The 20,511-nt window shown below is 43.2% G+C and overlaps 1 protein-coding gene across 1 annotated transcript; it reads right to left on the minus strand.

The window, feature by feature from the left end:
• Nucleotides 1–4,014: 4,014 nt before the first annotated feature.
• On the minus strand, nt 4,015–20,293 carry LOC135570670 (NACHT, LRR and PYD domains-containing protein 4E-like). Its single transcript, XM_065016629.1, has 6 exons — nt 20,167–20,293; nt 7,870–9,667; nt 7,414–7,582; nt 6,453–6,571; nt 5,245–5,291; nt 4,015–4,780 (listed from the first exon to the last, which is right to left on the minus strand). The coding sequence occupies exons 1-6, from the start codon at nt 20,291–20,293 to the stop codon at nt 4,245–4,247; spliced, it is 2,796 nt and encodes a 931-aa protein (XP_064872701.1). The 3' UTR covers nt 4,015–4,244.
• Nucleotides 20,294–20,511: the final 218 nt, after the last annotated feature.

Here is a 20,511-nt window from a genome sequence, read left to right on the forward strand (position 1 = left end):
ATTGTGTTTCCCCGCCAATAATTATATTATTATAATTGTCTGTAGTCGCAAAACTTCGACACCAGGAATTCCCAGAAAATCGTCCTAATTTAAAACCCTTCCTGGCTATATAAGTAATATAAGCTTCCATTCAGGTTCTTTGTCTGATTTTGGACGCCTCCCTTCCATTCTCTTTGTGCTCTTATAACGGTAATCTCCCGCTAGTTTCCGACACTTCTTTTGAAGAATTTCTAAACATCCTTACCGTTACTTAGCTATGGTATTTAACACTTATCTATGCCTTTCTATATTTAATTTTACCTTCTAATGTTTGTGTATTTCTATGAATCTGCAATTTACCGTTACTAAATCACTTCAGTTCCTTTTTTTTTCTTCCTTTTCTGTCTGACTATGTGTGTGTCTCTTTTATGGAAATCTTATCAATAGCTTTGACTGTTGAATCAGATATTAGGTCTTACCTATACAACTATAAGCCCAGTGGTTGTAAATCCCGAGTTAATATCTTATTTTCTGGTTGTGTCAGAGGGCTTTTAAAGAACGCTAATAATCGTTATCTCACGCCACTATTTGTCAGGCTTCCCTCGCGCATGGACCCTCTTGTCTATAGATTTTATCCCATTCCTTTAGATTTTGGTTCCCTCTCCTCCTTATTTGGATATTTCAGTAGTATTTGTTGAATCGGAAACGATGATCAATACTCCCACAATTCAAATGACCATTCCAGTTATCTTGTCCACATAGCATTCCCTTCCTGTCTCCCCACGCCTAGTATTTGTACAAGATCACCGTCCTATCCCCCAGCACCTATTTAATATCCCGTCTTAATCTCAGGTGAATATGCCTCTCATGATTAAGTTTAGTTTATTTACGGTAGTGCACATTACCACAGGTTATTTTCGAACCTGCCCAGTGTATATCGGTTATACAAAACCCAGTGTATGTTGGTCATACAAAACCCTGTGGGAATAGCAAAGCTCCCATTATTGATGAATTCAAAAAATTTAAGAACATCAATCAAATAACTCAAATCCCCTCAGAATCGAGAATATAGGCTACTGACCTTGCCGCCGACTGGGAAAAGCATTGTTCGTTGGATCTAGTCACCGTCCCTGTCGGTCTGGGGTGTACACCGGCCTGGTCTTTTCACCCTCAATTCAGAGGCCAGGTCTTAAATAACGGGACCCGGCCCACTCGTGCACGATTTTTCGGCGTACGACCTTCAGATGGCAGAGACGGGTATTTGAGATCCGGTTCGAAGGACCAATTGTTGCAGGAATTAAATTCCTCTGTTTTAATACCCAATTAAAATTAAACACTCTGTCAATCCATAAGAATTTGTATGACTCCTATTTGTATAAAATGGACAGAGCCCAGTCTTAAAGTCAATCAGCAGCATTTATTCACGAGAGTACTGTCCATTATACATTTTACCACAGGTTATAAACTGAAAATGACGTCATTAGTTTTAGCCCGTGTCATCTCCGCTCCAGTACAATGGCTGTATGGTTCTCACATCGTCTTCCCCTATTAAGATAATATATGACCGAGCCAAGGCCAGCTTGTGTAGATAAGCCTTCTAGCCAGTCTGGCTATAAGTTCATTCATTTCTACCATGGTACAGACAGTCATTGTTCTAATTCTTAATTATATTTACACACATTATATTCAGTACTAGGATTAAAAAGAATATTCATACATATACAGTAACATAATAGTATTCTGATTAGTACATATACAGTAACATAATAGTATTCTGATTAGTCAGTCCTGATTGAAATGTATACATAATTAGACATTATTGATAAAAAAATCCCTTAACAACCTGCCATCTACCCACCTGGGGACTGAGGGTTATGAGAGAACCCCCACATCACTAGCTTCTCTTTATTCAACCTGCCATCTACCCACCTGGGGACTGAGGGTTATGAGAGAACCCCCACATCACTAGCTTCTCTTTATACAACCTGCCATCTACCCACCTGGGGACTGAGGGTTATGAGATAACCCCCACATCACTAGCTTCTCTTTATACAACCTGCCATCTACCCACCTGGGGACTGAGGGTTATGAGAGAACCCCACATCACTAGCTTCTCTTTATTCAACCTGCCATCTACCCACCTGGGACTGAGGGTTATGAGAGAACCCTCACATGACAGGTCTGCCTCCAGGTCAAGATTCATGACAAACATCAACCTGCCTCCAGGTCAAGATTCATGACAAACATCAACCTGCCTGAGTGTGTGTGTGTGTGTGTCCAGTGTGTTTCTAGTGTGTGTGTGTGTGTCCAGTGTGTGTGTGTGTGTGTGTGTGTGTGGGTGTGTTCAGTGTTTGAGTGTGTGTGTGTGTGTGTGTGTCCAGTGTGTGTGTCCAGTGTGTTTCTAGTGTGTGTGTCCAGTGTGTGTGTGTGTCCAGTGTTTGAGTGTGTGTGTGTGTGTGTGTGTGTGTGTGTGTGTCCAGTGTGTTTCTAGTGTTACCAGTGTGTGTGTGTGTGTGTCCTGTGTGTGTGTGTGTGTGTGTCCTGTGTGTGTGTGTGTGTGTGTGTGTGTGTGTGTGTGTGTGTGTGTGTGTGTGTGTGTGTGTGTGTGTGTGTGTGTGTGTGTGTGTGTGTTCAGTGTTTGAGTGTGTGTGTGTGTGTCCAGTGTGTGTGTGTGTGTGTGTGTGTGTGTGTGTGTGTGTTCAGTGTTTGAGTGTGTGTGTGTGTGTGTCCAGTGTGTGTGTGTGTGTGTGTGTGTGTGTGTGTGTGTGTGTGTGTGTGTGTGTGTGTGTGTGTGTCCAGTGTGTGTGTGTGTGTGTGTGTGTCCAGTGTGTTTCTAGTGTTACCAGTGTGTGTGTGTGTGTGTGTGTGTGTGTGTGTGTGTCCAGTGTGTTTCTAGTGTGTGTGTGTGTGCCCAGTGTGTGTGTTCCAGTGTGTCTGTGTGTTCAGTGTTCGAGTGTGTGTGTGTGTGTGTGTGTGTGTGTCCAGTGTGTTTCTAGTCTTACCAGTGTGTGTGTGTGTCCAGTGTGTGTGTGTGTCCAGTGTGTTTCTAGTGTGTGTGTGTGTTTCCAGTGTGTGTGTGTGTCCAGTGTGTTTCTAGTGTGTGTGTGCGTGTTTCCAATGTGTGTGTTTCCATTATGTGCCTGTGTGTGTGTGTGTCCAGTTTTGTGTGTGTTCAGTGTGTGTGTGTACATGTCCAGTGTGTGTAGGTTTGTGTCCAGTGTGTGTGTATGGAGTTTGTGTGTCTGTGTCCAGTGTGTGTCCGATGCATTGCTATTTTTCATGAAGGTCCTGTGTTAAGGTCCTAACAGTTATAGGAACACGCGTGTGTGTCCGTCCAGTGTGTGTGTGTCCAGCGCGTGTGTGTGTGTCCAGCCTGTGTGTGTGTGTGTGTGTGTGTGTGTGTGTCCAGCATGTGTATTTGTGTGTGTCCAGTGTGCATGTGTGTGTGTGTGTCCAGTGTGTGTGTTTGTGTTTGTGTCCAATGTGTAGGTGTGTGTGTGCCCAGTGTGTGTGTGTCCAGTGCATTTATCCAGTGTGTTTGTGTGTTTGTTACCAGTGTGTGTGTGTGTGTGTGTGTGTGTGTGTGTGTGTGTGTGTGTCCAGTGTGTTTCTAGTGTGTGTGTGTGTCTGTTTCCAATGTGTGTGTGCCCAGTGTGTGCCTGTGTGTGTGTGTGTCCAGTGTGTGCCTGTGTGTGTGTGTGTGTCCAGTGTGTGTGTCCAGTTTTGTGTGTGTTCAGTGTGCGTGTGTGTCCAGTGTGTATTCAGTGTGTGAGTCCAGTGTGTGTCTGTGTGTGTGTTCAGTGTGTGTGTGTCCAAAGTGTGTGTTCAGTGTGTGTGTGTGTCCAGTGTTTGTGTGTGTTTGTGTCGGGTGTGTGTGTTCAGTGTCTGTGTGTGTCCAGTGTGTGTGTATTCAGTGTATGTGTGTGTGTATCCAGTGTGTAATCAGTGTGTGTGTGTGTGTGTGTGTGTCTGTCCAGTGTGTTTCCAGTGTGTGTGTGTTTCCAGTGTGTGTGTGTTTCCAGTGTGTGTGTTTGTGTGAGTGTGTCTAGTGTGTGTGTGTTCAGTGTGTGTGTGTTGGTCCAGTGTGTGTGTTTGTGTGTGTGTGTCCAATGTTTGTTTGTTTCCAGTGTGTTTCCAGTGTGTGTCCAGTGTGTGTGTTTGTGTGTCTCAGTGTGTGTGTGTGTGTTTGTCTGTGTCTGTGTGTGTGAGTTTGTGTGTCTCAGTGTGTGTGTGTGTGTGTGTGTGTGTGTGTGTGTGTGTGTGTGTCAAGTTATTATTTCCAGAGACACTGAGGAGTCAACATCACAAACCCTAAACCCTGGATAGAGGGGCTCAGTGAATGTGGAGGTGAATGTGATCAGGTGGGTCAGTGTGTCAGAGGAGACTCTATAGAAGGACAGAGTGCCGGCTGGCCAGTCCAGATACACTCCTACTCTGTGGGAGCTGGAGGAGGGGACGTCTATGGTAGTGGAATTATTATTGTGCCAGGCTGTGTAACTGTTGTCATAGCAGTACAGACTCCAGGACTTGTCATTGTATCCAAGACAACAGTCCTTAACCCCTCCTCTCCTGCTGATTCCTTTATATGTCACTCCTATATCAGCCCTCCCACTCCTCTCTACCTCCCAGTAACAGCGCCCAGTCAGACCCTCTCTACACAGCACCTGTTTCCAGTCCTCAAATCTCTCTGGGTGATCAGGATACGGCTGCTTCTGTCTCCTATGTGTCACCTTCCTGTTCTCCTCAGACAGAGAGAGGCGTCTGTCTACTGTGTTTAGGTCCAGTGTGAGATCACAGACATCTGATGGATGAAACCAGACACAATATTAGAAATCATCATCATTCACATTAGAATGTTAACTCACTTTTCACTAATTCATTTAATGTAGATGTTTCTAGGTATCAAAAGGAGAAGTGAAGGTAACTTGAGACTTGTTGAATGATCATATGTTATACTGTATGGTAATATAAAACAAAGTTATTCACATTAATTACACACACACACACACACACACACACACACACACACACACACACACACACACACACACACACACACACACACACACACACACACACACACACACACACACACAGTCAAAGCAACTCTTTGTAAACTTTGGTATCCCTGATCTCTACTTCTGTAGAACTACAGCTGATATTTAATATGACCAAGTAAGTAATGATGGTGATCTTTGACTTGGACTTATTAACTTGAATTAAGACTTATTCTTAGTCATATTCTTCACAGCAGTCAACACTCACATTTTCTAAGCCCAGGTTTCATTGTGTTCTCTCCACCATGTTCCACACTGTAGCGGTAAGCAGAAGAACAGGCAGTCATTGAGGGATAGGTACCTATCTGTAGTTCTGCCCTGAACAGGAAGTTAACAGTTCACAAGACCGTCATTGAAAATAAGAATTTGTTCTTAACTTCTTAAGGATGACGCAGAATATAGTTCACATGCAGGAACATCAATCAGCGGAAATTTCAGAGAGACAACTATAGTTTTTGATAAACTCAAACTTACATTAAAACACACATTCAAGGTATTGAATTAAAGCTACACTCGTTGTGAATCTATTCACCAAGTCAGATTTGTAAAATGCTTTTCGGCGAAAGCATGAGAAGCTATTATCTGATAGCATGCACCAATACACTACAACCCCCAAAATACTGCAACGCCACTTAAAACGACAGATTTTGCGTTAGCCGGCCCAAAACGCAGAAATAAAATATAAAACATTCATTACCTTTGACGAGCTTCTTTCTTGGCACTCCATAAACATCACTATTGGGTCTTTTTTAGATTAAATCAGTCCATATATAGCCTAGATATGAAGACTGTGTAATCAAGGAAAAAAATGAGTTTGATAACCGCAACGTCATTTTTTTAAATTAAAAAAGTCGACGATAAACTTTCACAAAACACTTCGAAATACTTTTGTAATGCAACTTTAGGTATTAGTAAACGTTAATAATCTATCAAAATGATCACGGAGCGATGTATATTCAATAGCTCCACGTTCTGATATCATGTCCAAATATTTCTCAACCAAAACATCCGGTCGGAGACCGGAAAAAATGCGCTGCCTTGTGTCGGTTTGACCAAGAAACAAATCCGAGACAAATGACAAGACTGTCGTGTGGAAGCTGTAGGTATTGCAACCTCGGCCCCATTTAATGTGGTTCACGTTTAACAATAGGTTGAAGTGGCGCATGGATATATTTTCCCATTTTCAGTGATCAGATTTTCCTGCACTTTTCAATGAAACGCACGTTCTGTTATAGTCACAGCCGTGATTTAACCAGTTTTAGAAACGTCAGAGTGTTTTCTATCCACACATACTAATCATATGCATATACTATATTCCTGGCATGAGTAGCAGGGCGCTGAAATGTTGCGCGATTTTTTACAAAAAGCTGCGAAAAAGACTTGCCTAGTTAAATAAAGGTATGAAAAAATATATACTTGAGATTCTCCAGTCTGCAGTGTGGATCCTCCAGTCCAGCAGAGAGCAGTCTGACTCCTGAGTCTCCTGGGTGATTGTAGCTCAGGTCCAGCTCTCTCAGGTGTGAGGGTATCTGTCTCTATTATTTGGTATCTGTAGGAGGAAGGTATATAGTGGAGGGTCTACACCAGCAGTTAATGGGTATCTGAAGGAGGAAGGTATATAGTGGAGGGTCTACACCAGAAGTTAATGGGTATCTGTAGGACGAAGGTATATAGTGGAGGGTCTACACCAGAAGGTAATGGGTATAGGAGGAAGGTATATAGTGGAGGGTCTACACCAGAAGGTAATGGGTACAACAAAACATGCTAACCTCTCACCATTAATAATAACAGAGGCTACAACAAAACATGCTAACCTCTCACCATTACCAATAACAGAGGCTACAACCAAACATGCTAACCTCTCACCATTACCAATAACAGAGGGTACAACAAAACATGCTAACCTCTCACCATTACCAATAACAGAGGCTACAACAAAACATGCTAACCTCTCACCATTACCAAAAACATGCTAACCTCTCACCATTACCAATAACAGAGGCTACAACCAAACATGCTAACCTCTCACCATTAATAATAACAGAGGCTACAACAAAACATGCTAACCTCTCACCATTACCAATAACAGAGGGTACAACAAAACATGCTAACCTCTCACCATTAATAATAACAGAGGCTACAACAAAACGTACTAACCTCTCACCATTAACCTCAAATAAAAGGTGACATTCTGAACTGTTGCCTAATTTGAAACATTGTATCTCAAATCCAAAATGCTGGAGAAAAGCACCAAATGTAAAACTGTAAGCTTCACTGTCCAAATACATATGGTGTGGACTATGTGTGTCTGGTAAACACATGTGGATCTGGTGAACAGTTATCACTTGTTGACCAACTACAGGAATACTGACCTCAGAGTCTCCAGTTTACAGTGGGGATTCCCAAGTCCAGCAGAGAGCAGCTTCACTCCTGAATCCTTCAGGTCATTGTTACTCAGGTCCAGCTCTCTCAGGTGTGAGGGGTTTGACTCAAGAACTGAGACCAGATAAGCACAGCCTTCCTCTGTGACTCCACAGCCTGACAGCCTGACAAAGAGATCATCATGACTTCACAAACACACTGTTAATTTAACGAGTAGTGTAGAAGGACAATGGCAGATACATTTGGTTTATTTTCTCTCAAACAACATATAGATTCATCTTCCGTCTCCTGGAATTGAATGGTCATATTGTTATACTAATGTGAAAATCAATGCACTGATTCAATATGTTTTTTCAAAACAATATTATATACGTATTATAATACACATTTTTCTCTAAACGGAATATTTCTTCCTGATGATTAGTTCTTATATGTCATTTTATTTACTCACAGAACAGCTCTGGAGGCTTTGACCACTGGCAGCAGCCTCAGAAGACCTTCCTCTGATCTGGAGTATTTTTTCAGGTCAAACACATCCAGATCCTTTTCTGAAGTCAGCAACACAAAGACCAGAGCTGACCACTGTGCAGGTGACAGGTTGTCTTCTGAGAGACTTCCTGATCTCAGGTAGCTTTGGATCTCCTCCACTAGAGAATGGTCATTAAGTTCATTCAGACAGTGGAACAGATTGATGCACTTCTCTGGAGAGGGATTCTCCCCGATCTTATTCTTGATGTACTTGACTGTTTCTTCATGGGTCTGTGAGTTGCTTCTTGTCTTTGTCAGTAGACCTTGTAAGTGCTTCTGATTGGACTCCAGTGAGAGGCCCAGAAGGAAGCGGAGGAAAAGGTCCAGGTTTCCTGTCTCACTTTGTAAGGCTTTATCCACAGCACTCCTGTAGACAGTAAATTCAGGATTGTCATTGAACAGCAAAGTAAAGATACTGGACTTTGTTTGCAGTTTGTCTATTACATTCTCTTTGTTGTTGATGAGTGAGAGGAACACATATACAGCAGCCAGAAACTCCTGAATGCTCAGATGAACAAAGCAGTACACCTTGTCCTGGTACAGCACACACTCCTCTTTAAAGAGCTGTGTGCACAATCCTGAGTACACTGAGGCTTCATTGACATCAATGCCAGCCTCCTTCAGGTCTTCTTCATAGAAAATCAGATTGCCATTCACAAGCTGTTGAAAAGCCAGTTTTCCCAGTGACAGAATGCTCTCTTTATTCCAGTGTGGACCTGTCTCTTCTTTCCCAAGATACTTTGCATTCTTCTGTTTGGTATGAAACTCCACAAGGTGTGTGTACATCTCAGTCAGAGTCTTGGGCATCTCTTCTCTCTTATGTTTCAGCATGTGTTCAAGGACTGTTGCAGAAATCCAACAGAAGACTGGAATGTGGCACATGATGTGGAGGCTCCTTGATGTCTTTATGTGTGAGATGATTCTGCTGGCCAGGTCCTCATCACTGAATCTCTTCCTGAAGTACTCCTCCTTCTGTGGGTCATTGAACCCTCGTACTTCTGTCACTTGGTCAACACACCCTGAAGGGATCTTATTGGCTGCTGCAGGTCGGGTAGTTATCCAGATGAGAGCAGAGGGAAGCAGATTTCCCTTAATGAGATTTGTCAGCAGAACATCCACTGAGGTTGACTCTGTGACGTCACAACAGATCTTGTTCTTCTGGAAGTCTAGGGGCAGTCGGCACTCATCCAGACCATCAAAGATGAACAGAACATTGTACTTGTCGTAGTTGGACATTCTTGATTCTTTGGTTTCCATTGAGAAGTGATTGAGAAGTTTAATGAAAGTGTGTTTGTCCTCTTTCATCAAATTCAGCTCCCGGAAAGGGAATGAAAATACAAATTGGACATCCTGATTTGCTTTTCCTTCAGCCCAGTCCAGAATGAACTTCTGCACAGAGACTGTTTTTCCAATGCCAGCGACTCCCTTTGTCAGCACAGTTCTGATAAGTTTGTCTTGTCCAGTTAAGGGTGTGAAGATGTCGTTACATTTGATTGGAGTCTCTGGTCTTGCTTGTTTCCTGGTTGTTGTCTCAATCTGTCTCAGCTCATGTTCATTATTGACCTCTCCTGTTCCACCCTCTGTGATGTAGAGCTCTGTGTAGATCTTATTGAGAAGTGTTGGGTTTCCTTGTTTAGTGATCCCCTCAAATACACATTGAAACTTCTTCTTTAGATTAGATTTGAGTTCACGTTGGCAAATCACAGCAGGATCATCTGAATCTAGAAATAACACAGAGGATATTAATGTCTACAATATTGTAGGACAGTTAAACATTTTAAATTATTATAATTATTATTGTATTTACAATGGTGTGTGTTCTTCACTGGTTGCTCTTTTCTCGTCTCTCTCTCTCTCTCAAAACGACACATCACAACACAACACAACACAACACAACACAACACATTCCACTATTTGATGAGATAAATAGGTGTTGTGTTGTTGGGTTTTGAGAATATGAAATATACTTATTCATGTCACTGAGGGAGTGCTGAGGTTTAGAAGGTCTACACCAGAAGGTAATGGTTATAGGAGGAAGGTATATAGTGGAGGGTCTACACCAGAAGGTAATGGGTATCTATAGGAGGAAAGTATATAGTGGAGGGTCTACACCAGCAGTTAATGGGTATCTGAAGGAGGAAGGTATGTAGTGGAGGGTCTACACACCAGAAGTTAATGGGTATCTGTAGGAGGAAGGTATATAGTGGAGGGTCTACACCAGAAGGTAATGGGTATCTGTAGGAGGAAGATATATAGTGGAGGTCTACACCAGAAGGTAATGGGTATAGGAGGAAGGTATATAGTGGAGGGTCTACACCAGAAGGTAATGGTCATAGGAGGAAGGTATATAGTGGAGGGTCTACACCAGAAGGTAATGGGTATAGGAGGAAGGTATATAGTGGAGGGTCTACACCAGAAGGTAATGGGTATCTGTAGGAGGAAGGTATATAGTAGAGGGTCTACACCAGAAGGTAATGGGTATAGGAGGAAGGTATATAGTGGAGGGTCTACACCAGAAGGTAATGGGTATCTGTAGGAGGAAGGTATATACTGGAGGTCTACACCAGAAGGTAATGGGTATCTGTAGGAGGAAGGTATATAGTAGAGGGTCTACACCAGAAGTTAATGGGCATCTGTAGGAGGAAGGTATATAGTGGAGGGTCTACACCAGAAGGTAATGGTTATAGGAGGAAGGTATATAGTGGAGGGTCTACACCAGAAGGTAATGGGTATCTATAGGAGGAAGGTATATAGTGGAGGGTCTACACCAGCAGTTAATGGGTATCTGAAGGAGGAAGGTATATAGTGGAGGGTAGTTAATGGGTATCTGTAGGACGAAGGTATATAGTGGAGGGTCTACACCAGAAGGTAATGGGTATAGGAGGAAGGTATATAGTGGAGGGTCTACACCAGAAGGTAATGGGTATCTGTAGGAGGAAGGTATATAGTAGAGGGTCTACACCAGAAGTTAATGGGCATCTGTAGGAGGAAGGTATATAGTGGAGGGTCTACACCAGAAGGTAATGGTTATAGGAGGAAGGTATATAGTGGAGGGTCTACACCAGAAGGTAATGGGTATCTATAGGAGGAAGGTATATAGTGGAGGGTCTACACCAGCAGTTAATGGGTATCTGAAGGAGGAAGGTATATAGTGGAGGGTCTACACCAGAAGTTAATGGGTATCTGTAGGACGAAGGTATATAGTGGAGGGTCTACACCAGAAGGTAATGGGTATAGGAGGAAGGTATATAGTGGAGGGTCTACACCAGAAGGTAATGGTCATAGGAGGAAGGTATATAGTGGAGGGTCTACACCAGAAGGTAATGGGTATATGTAGGAGGAAAGTATATAGTAGAGGGTCTTCACCAGAAGGTGAAGGTAATGGGTATCTGTAAGAGGAAGGTATATAGTGGAGGGTCTACACAGAAGGTAATGGGTATCTGTAGGAGGAAGGTATATAGTGGAGGGTCTATACCAGAAGGTAATGGGTATAGAGGGAAGGTATATAGTGGAGGGTCTACACCAGAAGGTAATGGGTATAGGAGGAAGGTATATAGTGGAGGGTCTACCAGAAGGTAATGGGTATCTGTAGGAGGAAGGTATATAGTGGAGGGTCTACACCAGAAGGTAATGGGTATCTGAAGGAGGAAGGTATATAGTGGAGGGTCTACACCAGAAGGTAATGGTTATAGGAGGAAGGTATATAGTGGAGGGTCTACACCAGAAGGTAATGGGTATCTGTAGGAGGAAGGTATATAGTGGTGGATCTACACCAGCAGTTAATGGGTATCTGAAGGAGGAAGGTATGTAGTGGAGGGTCTACACCAGAAGTTAATGGGTATCTGTAGGAGGAAGATATATAGTGGAGGGTCTACACCAGAAGGTAATGGGTATAGGAGGAAGGGTGGAGGGTCTACACCAGAAGGTAATGGTCATAGGAGGAAGGTATATAGTGGAGGGTCTACACCAGAAGGCAATGGGTATCTGTAGGAGGAAGGTATATAGTAGAGGGTCTACACCAGAAGGTAATGGTTATAGGAGGAAGGTATATAGTGGAGGGTCTACATCAGAAGGTAATGGGTATCTGTAGGAGGAAGGTATATAGTGGAGGGTCTACACCAGAAGGTAATGGGAATCCGTAGGAGGAAGGTATATAGTGGAGGGTCTACACCAGAAGTTAATGGGTATCTGTAGGAGGAAGGTATATAGTGGAAGGTCTACACCAGAAGGTAATGGTTATAGGAGGAAGGTATATAGTGGAGGGTCTACACCAGAAGTTAATGGTTATAGGAGGAAGGTATATAGTGGGCGGTCTACACCAGAAGGTAATGGGTATCTGTAGGAAGAAGGTATATAGTGGAGGGTCTACACAGAAGTTAATGGTTATAGGAGGAAGGTATATAGTGGAGGGTCTACACCAGAAGGTAATGGGTATCTGTAGGAGGAAGGTATATAGTGGAGGGAGCCAGAAGGTAATGGGTATAGGAGGAAGGTATAAAGTTGAGGGTCTACAGAAGGTAATGGGTATCTGTAGGAGGAAGGATATAGTAGAGGGTCTACAGCAGAAGTTAATGGTTATAGGAGGAAGGTATATAGTGGAGGGTCTACACCAGAAGTTAATGGGAATCTGTAGGAGGAAGTTATATGGTGGAGGGTCTACACCAGAAGTTAATGGTTGTAGGAGGAAGGTATATAGTGGAGGGTCTACACCAGAAGTTAATGGTTGTAGGAGGAAGGTATATAGTGGAGGGTCTACACCAGAAGTTAATGGGAATCTGTAGGAGGAAGTTATATGGTGGAGGGTCTACACCAGAAGTTAATGGTTATAGGAGGAAGGTATATAGTGGAGGGTCTACTCCAGAAGGTAATGGTTATAGGAGGAAGGTATATAGTGGAGGGTCTACACCAGAAGTTAATGGGTATAGGAGGAAGGTATATAGTGGAGGGTCTACACCAGAAGGTAATGGTTAAAGGAGGAAGGTATATAGTGGAGGGTTTACACCAGAAGGTAATGGGTATCTGTAGGAGGAAGGTATATAGTGGAGGGTCTACACCAGAAGGTAATGGTTATAGGAGGAAGGTATATTGTGGAGGGTCTACACCAGAAGTTATTTGGTATCTGTAGGAGGAAGGTATATAGTGGAGGGTCTACACCAGCAGTTAATGGGTATCTGAAGGAGGAAGGTATATAGTGGAGGGTCTACACCAGAAGTTAATGGGTATCTGTAGGACGAAGGTATATAGTGGAGGGTCTACACCAGAAGGTAATGGGTATAGGAGGAAGGTATATAGTGGAGGGTCTACACCAGAAGGTAATGGGTATCTGTAGGAGGAAGGTATATAGTAGAGGGTCTACACCAGAAGTTAATGGGCATCTGTAGGAGGAAGGTATATAGTGGAGGGTCTACACCAGAAGGTAATGGTTATAGGAGGAAGGTATATAGTGGAGGGTCTACACCAGAAGGTAATGGGTATCTATAGGAGGAAGGTATATAGTGGAGGGTCTACACCAGCAGTTAATGGGTATCTGAAGGAGGAAGGTATATAGTGGAGGGTCTACACCAGAAGTTAATGGGTATCTGTAGGACGAAGGTATATAGTGGAGGGTCTACACCAGAAGGTAATGGGTATAGGAGGAAGGTATATAGTGGAGGGTCTACACCAGAAGGTAATGGTCATAGGAGGAAGGTATATAGTGGAGGGTCTACACCAGAAGGTAATGGGTATATGTAGGAGGAAAGTATATAGTAGAGGGTCTTCACCAGAAGGTGAAGGTAATGGGTATCTGTAAGAGGAAGGTATATAGTGGAGGGTCTACACCAGAAGGTAATGGGTATCTGTAGGAGGAAGGTATATAGTGGAGGGTCTATACAGAAGGTAATGGGTATAGAGGGAAGGTAGTGGATGGGTCTACACCAGAAGGTAATGGGTATAGGAGGAAGGTATATAGTGGAGGGTCTACACCAGAAGGTAATGGTCATAGGAGGAAGGTATAATGGGGTCTATCTGTAGGAGGAAGGTATATAGTGGAGGTCTTCACCAGAAGGTGAAGGTAATGGGTATCTGTAAGAGGAAGGTATATAGTGGAGGGTCTACACCAGAAGGTAATGGGTATCTGTAGGAGGAAGGTATATAGTGGAGGGTCTATACCAGAAGGTAATGGGTATAGAGGGAAGGTATATAGTGGAGGGTCTACACCAGAAGGTAATGGGTATAGGAGGAAGGTATATAGTGGAGGGTCTACACCAGAAGGTAATGGGTATCTGTAGGAGGAAGGTATATAGTGGAGGGTCTACACCAGAAGGTAATGGGTATCTGAAGGAGGAAGGTATATAGTGGAGGGTCTACACCAGAAGGTAATGGTTATAGGAGGAAGGTATATAGTGGAGGGTCTACACCAGAAGGTAATGGGTATCTGTAGGAGGAAGGTATATAGTGGTGGATCTACACCAGCAGTTAATGGGTATCTGAAGGAGGAAGGTATGTAGTGGAGGGTCTACACCAGAAGTTAATGGGTATCTGTAGGAGGAAGATATATAGTGGAGGGTCTACACCAGAAGGTAATGGGTATAGGAGGAAGGTATATAGTGGAGGGTCTACACCAGAAGGTAATGGTCATAGGAGGAAGGTATATAGTGGAGGGTCTACACCAGAAGGCAATGGGTATCTGTAGGAGGAAGGTATATAGTAGAGGGTCTACACCAGAAGGTAATGGTTATAGGAGGAAGGTATATAGTGGAGGGTCTACATCAGAAGGTAATGGGTATCTGTAGGAGGAAGGTATATAGTGGAGGGTCTACACCAGAAGGTAATGGGAATCCGTAGGAGGAAGGTATATAGTGGAGGGTCTACACCAGAAGTTAATGGGTATCTGTAGGAGGAAGGTATATAGTGGAAGGTCTACACCAGAAGGTAATGGTTATAGGAGGAAGGTATATAGTGGAGGGTCTACACCAGAAGTTAATGGTTATAGGAGGAAGGTATATAGTGGGCGGTCTACACCAGAAGGTAATGGGTATCTGTAGGAAGAAGGTATATAGTGGAGGGTCTACACCAGAAGTTAATGGTTATAGGAGGAAGGTATATAGTGGAGGGTCTACACCAGAAGGTAATGGGTATCTGTAGGAGGAAGGTATATAGTGGAGGGTCTACGCCAGAAGGTAATGGGTATAGGAGGAAGGTATAAAGTTGAGGGTCTACACCAGAAGGTAATGGGTATCTGTAGGAGGAAGGATATAGTAGAGGGTCTACAGCAGAAGTTAATGGTTATAGGAGGAAGGTATATAGTGGAGGGTCTACACCAGAAGTTAATGGGAATCTGTAGGAGGAAGTTATATGGTGGAGGGTCTACACCAGAAGTTAATGGTTGTAGGAGGAAGGTATATAGTGGAGGGTCTACACCAGAAGTTAATGGTTGTAGGAGGAAGGTATATAGTGGAGGGTCTACACCAGAAGTTAATGGGAATCTGTAGGAGGAAGTTATATGGTGGAGGGTCTACACCAGAAGTTAATGGTTATAGGAGGAAGGTATATAGTGGAGGGTCTACTCCAGAAGGTAATGGTTATAGGAGGAAGGTATATAGTGGAGGGTCTACACCAGAAGTTAATGGGTATAGGAGGAAGGTATATAGTGGAGGGTCTACACCAGAAGGTAATGGTTAAAGGAGGAAGGTATATAGTGGAGGGTTTACACCAGAAGGTAATGGGTATCTGTAGGAGGAAGGTATATAGTGGAGGGTCTACACCAGAAGGTAATGGTTATAGGAGGAAGGTATATTGTGGAGGGTCTACACCAGAAGTTATTTGGTATCTGTAGGAGGAAGGTATATAGTGGAGGGTCTACACCAGCAGTTAATGGGTATCTGAAGGAGGAAGGTATATAGTGGAGGGTCTACACCAGAAGTTAATGGGTATCTGTAGGACGAAGGTATATAGTGGAGGGTCTACACCAGAAGGTAATGGGTATAGGAGGAAGGTATATAGTGGAGGGTCTACACCAGAAGGTAATGGGTATCTGTAGGAGGAAGGTATATAGTAGAGGGTCTACACCAGAAGTTAATGGGCATCTGTAGGAGGAAGGTATATAGTGGAGGGTCTACACCCAGAAGGTAATGGTTATAGGAGGAAGGTATATAGTGGAGGGTCTACACCAGAAGGTAATGGGTATCTATAGGAGGAAGGTATATAGTGGAGGGTCTACACCAGCAGTTAATGGGTATCTGAAGGAGGAAGGTATATAGTGGAGGGTCTACACCCAGAAGTTAATGGGTATCTGTAGGACGAAGGTATATAGTGGAGGGTCTACACCAGAAGGTAATGGGTATAGGAGGAAGGTATATAGTGGAGGGTCTACACCAGAAGGTAATGGTCATAGGAGGAAGGTATATAGTGGAGGGTCTACACCAGAAGGTAATGGGTATATGTAGGAGGAAAGTATATAGTAGAGGGTCTTCACCAGAAGGTGAAGGTAATGGGTATCTGTAAGAGGAAGGTATATAGTGGAGGGTCTACACCAGAAGGTAATGGGTATCTGTAGGAGGAAGGTATATAGTGGAGGGTCTATACCAGAAGGTAATGGGTATAGAGGGAAGGTATATAGTGGAGGGTCTACACCAGAAGGTAATGGGTATAGGAGGAAGGTATATAGTGGAGGGTCTACACCAGAAGGTAATGGGTATCTGTAGGAGGAAGGTATATAGTGGAGGGTCTACACCAGAAGGTAATGGGTATCTGAAGGAGGAAGGTATATAGTGGAGGGTCTACACCAGAAGGTAATGGTTATAGGAGGAAGGTATATAGTGGAGGGTCTACACCAGAAGGTAATGGGTATCTGTAGGAGGAAGGTATATAGTGGTGGATCTACACCAGCAGTTAATGGGTATCTGAAGGAGGAAGGTATGTAGTGGAGGGTCTACACCAGAAGTTAATGGGTATCTGTAGGAGGAAGGTATATAGTGGAGGGTCTACACCAGAAGGTAATGGGTATCTGTAGGAGGAAGATATATAGTGGAGGGTCTACACCAGAAGGTAATGGGTATAGGAGGAAGGTATATAGTGGAGGGTCTACACCAGAAGGTAATGGTCATAGGAGGAAGGTATATAGTGGAGGGTCTACACCAGAAGGCAATGGGTATCTGTAGGAGGAAGGTATATAGTAGAGGGTCTACACCAGAAGGTAATGGTTATAGGAGGAAGATATATAGTGGAGGGTCTACATCAGAAGGTAATGGGTATCTGTAGGAGGAAGGTATATAGTGGAGGGTCTACACCAGAAGGTAATGGGAATCTGTAGGAGGAAGGTATATAGTGGAGGGTCTACACCAGAAGTTAATGGGTATCTGTAGGAGGAAGGTATATAGTGGAAGGTCTACACCAGAAGGTAATGGTTATAGGAGGAAGGTATATAGTGGAGGGTCTACACCAGAAGTTAATGGTTATAGGAGGAAGGTATATAGTGGACGGTCTACACCAGAAGGTAATGGGTATCTGTAGGAAGAAGGTATATAGTGGAGGGTCTACACCAGAAGTTAATGGTTATAGGAGGAAGGTATATAGTGGAGGGTCTACACCAGAAGGTAATGGGTATCTGTAGGAGGAAGGTATATAGTGGAGGGTCTACGCCAGAAGGTAATGGGTATAGGAGGAAGGTATAAAGTTGAGGGTCTACACCAGAAGGTAATGGGTATCTGTAGGAGGAAGGATATAGTAGAGGGTCTACAGCAGAAGTTAATGGTTATAGGAGGAAGGTATATAGTGGAGGGTCTACACCAGAAGTTAATGGGAATCTGTAGGAGGAAGTTATATGGTGGAGGGTCTACACCAGAAGTTAATGGTTGTAGGAGGAAGGTATATAGTGGAGGGTCTACACCAGAAGTTAATGGTTGTAGGAGGAAGGTATATAGTGGAGGGTCTACACCAGAAGTTAATGGGAATCTGTAGGAGGAAGTTATATGGTGGAGGGTCTACACCAGAAGTTAATGGTTATAGGAGGAAGGTATATAGTGGAGGGTCTACTCCAGAAGGTAATGGTTATAGGAGGAAGGTATATAGTGGAGGGTCTACACCAGAAGTTAATGGGTATAGGAGGAAGGTATATAGTGGAGGGTCTACACCAGAAGGTAATGGTTAAAGGAGGAAGGTATATAGTGGAGGGTTTACACCAGAAGGTAATGGGTATCTGTAGGAGGAAGGTATATAGTGGAGGGTCTACACCAGAAGGTAATGGTTATAGGAGGAAGGTATATTGTGGAGGGTCTACACCAGAAGTTATTTGGTATCTGTAGGAGGAAGGTATATAGTGGAGGGTGTAGACCAGAAGTGAATGGTTATAGGAGGAAGGTATATAGTGGAGGGTCTACACCAGAAGGTAATGGGTATAGGAGGAAGGTATATAGTGGAGGGTCTACACCAGAAGGTAATGGTTATAGGAGGAAGGTATATAGTGGAGGGTCTACACCAGAAGTTATTTGGTATCTGTAGGAGGAAGGTATATAGTGGAGGGTCTACACCAGAAGGTAATGGGTATCTGTAGGAGGAAGGTATATAATGGAGGGTCTACACCAGAAGTTAATGGTTATAGGAGGAAGGTATATAGTGGAGGGTCTACACCAGAAGGTAATGCGTATAGGAGGAAGGTATATAGTGGATGGTCTACACCAGAAGGTAATGGTTATAGGAGGAAGGTATATAGTGGAGGGTCTACACCAGAAGGTAATGGTTATAGGAGGAAGGTATATAGTGGAGAGTCTACACCAGAAGGTAATGGTTAAAGGAGGAAGGTATATATTCGAGGATTTACACCAGAAGGTAATGGGTATCTGTAGGAGGAAGGTATATAGTGGAGGGTCTACACCAGAAGGTAATGGGTATCTCTAGGAGGAAGGTATATAGTGGAGGGTCTACACCAGAAGGTAATGGGTATCTCTAGGAGGAAGGTATATAGTGGAGGGTCTACACCAGAAGGTAATGGTTATAGGAGGAAGGTATATAGTGGAGAGTCTACACCAGAAGGTAATGGTTAAAGGAGGAAGGTATATATTCGAGGATTTACACCAGAAGGTAATGGGTATCTGTAGGAGGAAGGTATATAGTGGAGGGTCTACACCAGAAGGTAATGGGTATCTCTAGGAGGAAGGTATATAGTGGAGGGTCTACACCAGAAGGTAATGGGTATCTCTAGGAGGAAGGTATATAGTGGAGGGTCTACACCAGAAGGTAATGGTTATAGGAGGAAGGTATATAGTGGAGGGTCTACACCAGAAGTTAATGGGCATCTGTAGGAGGAAGGTATATAGTGGAGGTTCAACACCAGAAGTTAATGGGTATAGGAGGAAGGTATATAGTGGAGGGTCTACACCAGAAGGTAATGGTTATAGGAGGAAGGTATATAGTAGAGGGTCTACACCAGAAGGTAATGGGTATAGGAGGAAGGTATATAGTAGAGGGTCTACACCAGAAGGTAATGGTTATAGGAGGAAGGTATATAGTAGAGGGTCTACACCAGAAGGTAATGGGTATCTGTAGGAGGAAGGTATATAGTGGAGGGTCTACACCAGAAGGTAATGGTTATAGGAGGAAGGTATATAGTGGAGGGTCTACACCAGAAGGTAATGGGTATCTGTAGGAGGAAGGTATATAGTGGAGGGTCTACACCAGAAGGTAATGGTTATAGGAGGAAGGTATATAGTGTAGCACTAAGCTTGGAATGTGTTGGTGCAGGGAAGTGATTACATGTGTCAGGCATTGATAAGGGGAGAGAGACATGGATTAGTGATGGAGAGGTCAGATGAAGTGAGGAAGAACAGATATCACTAAGGTTTGTATAGCAACATAGATACATTGGCTGTTCGGCTCCCGAGGAGGAGACTCAGATTAGGAGAAAGGGTTAAATATTAGTGCTTGTGTCAAATGTTTTGTCGTCTTTAATTACAGACCCTTTAGGTAGAATTGAACTTGGTTAAAGCTTCTCTAGTGTCCGTGAGTTATTTACTGTTAGTTTCTAATTTTTCATAGTAAAGAACTCACGGACACCAGGCTGTTACAATATCATTGAGTTACACAGCTACTTTAGCTGTACTTTAACTACAGCTTTTAAATGTTAAAAAACAGCATTCAACATGAGGCAGACAGATCTTACAATTCTCCAGTGTGTCAGCAAGGTCCTTCTGGTTCATTTTCCTCAGGATGTGCAGTGTGATCTTAAGAGCCCCCTCTCTGGCACTGCTCTCCTGCTGCTCATCTTCAGGGTACACCACTTCCTTATCCTGCTTCTGACTCTCAAAGCCTTCTGGGAGTTCTGGACTAAGAATCCTCTTGAACATCTTCAGCTCGTTCTTCACAAATGTCATAATTTTCTCTTCAAGCATCTGAAATAAATAAAGTAAATAGGTTAAGCAAGAGAAGAAATGCTTTTCTCATTAACACATTAATGAATGATTGACAGATCAACTTTATTTGAGGTAAACAAAAACAAATGTACATAACAGGACCACATACACTGAATATGGAGGCCAGGTCTGTTTGATGACTCTGGGAAGACTGACCACTGAGAATCTCTGACTCTGAT

Source organism: Oncorhynchus nerka, unplaced genomic scaffold (genome assembly GCF_034236695.1).
Source record: "Oncorhynchus nerka isolate Pitt River unplaced genomic scaffold, Oner_Uvic_2.0 unplaced_scaffold_941, whole genome shotgun sequence".
NCBI lineage: Eukaryota > Metazoa > Chordata > Actinopteri > Salmoniformes > Salmonidae > Oncorhynchus > Oncorhynchus nerka.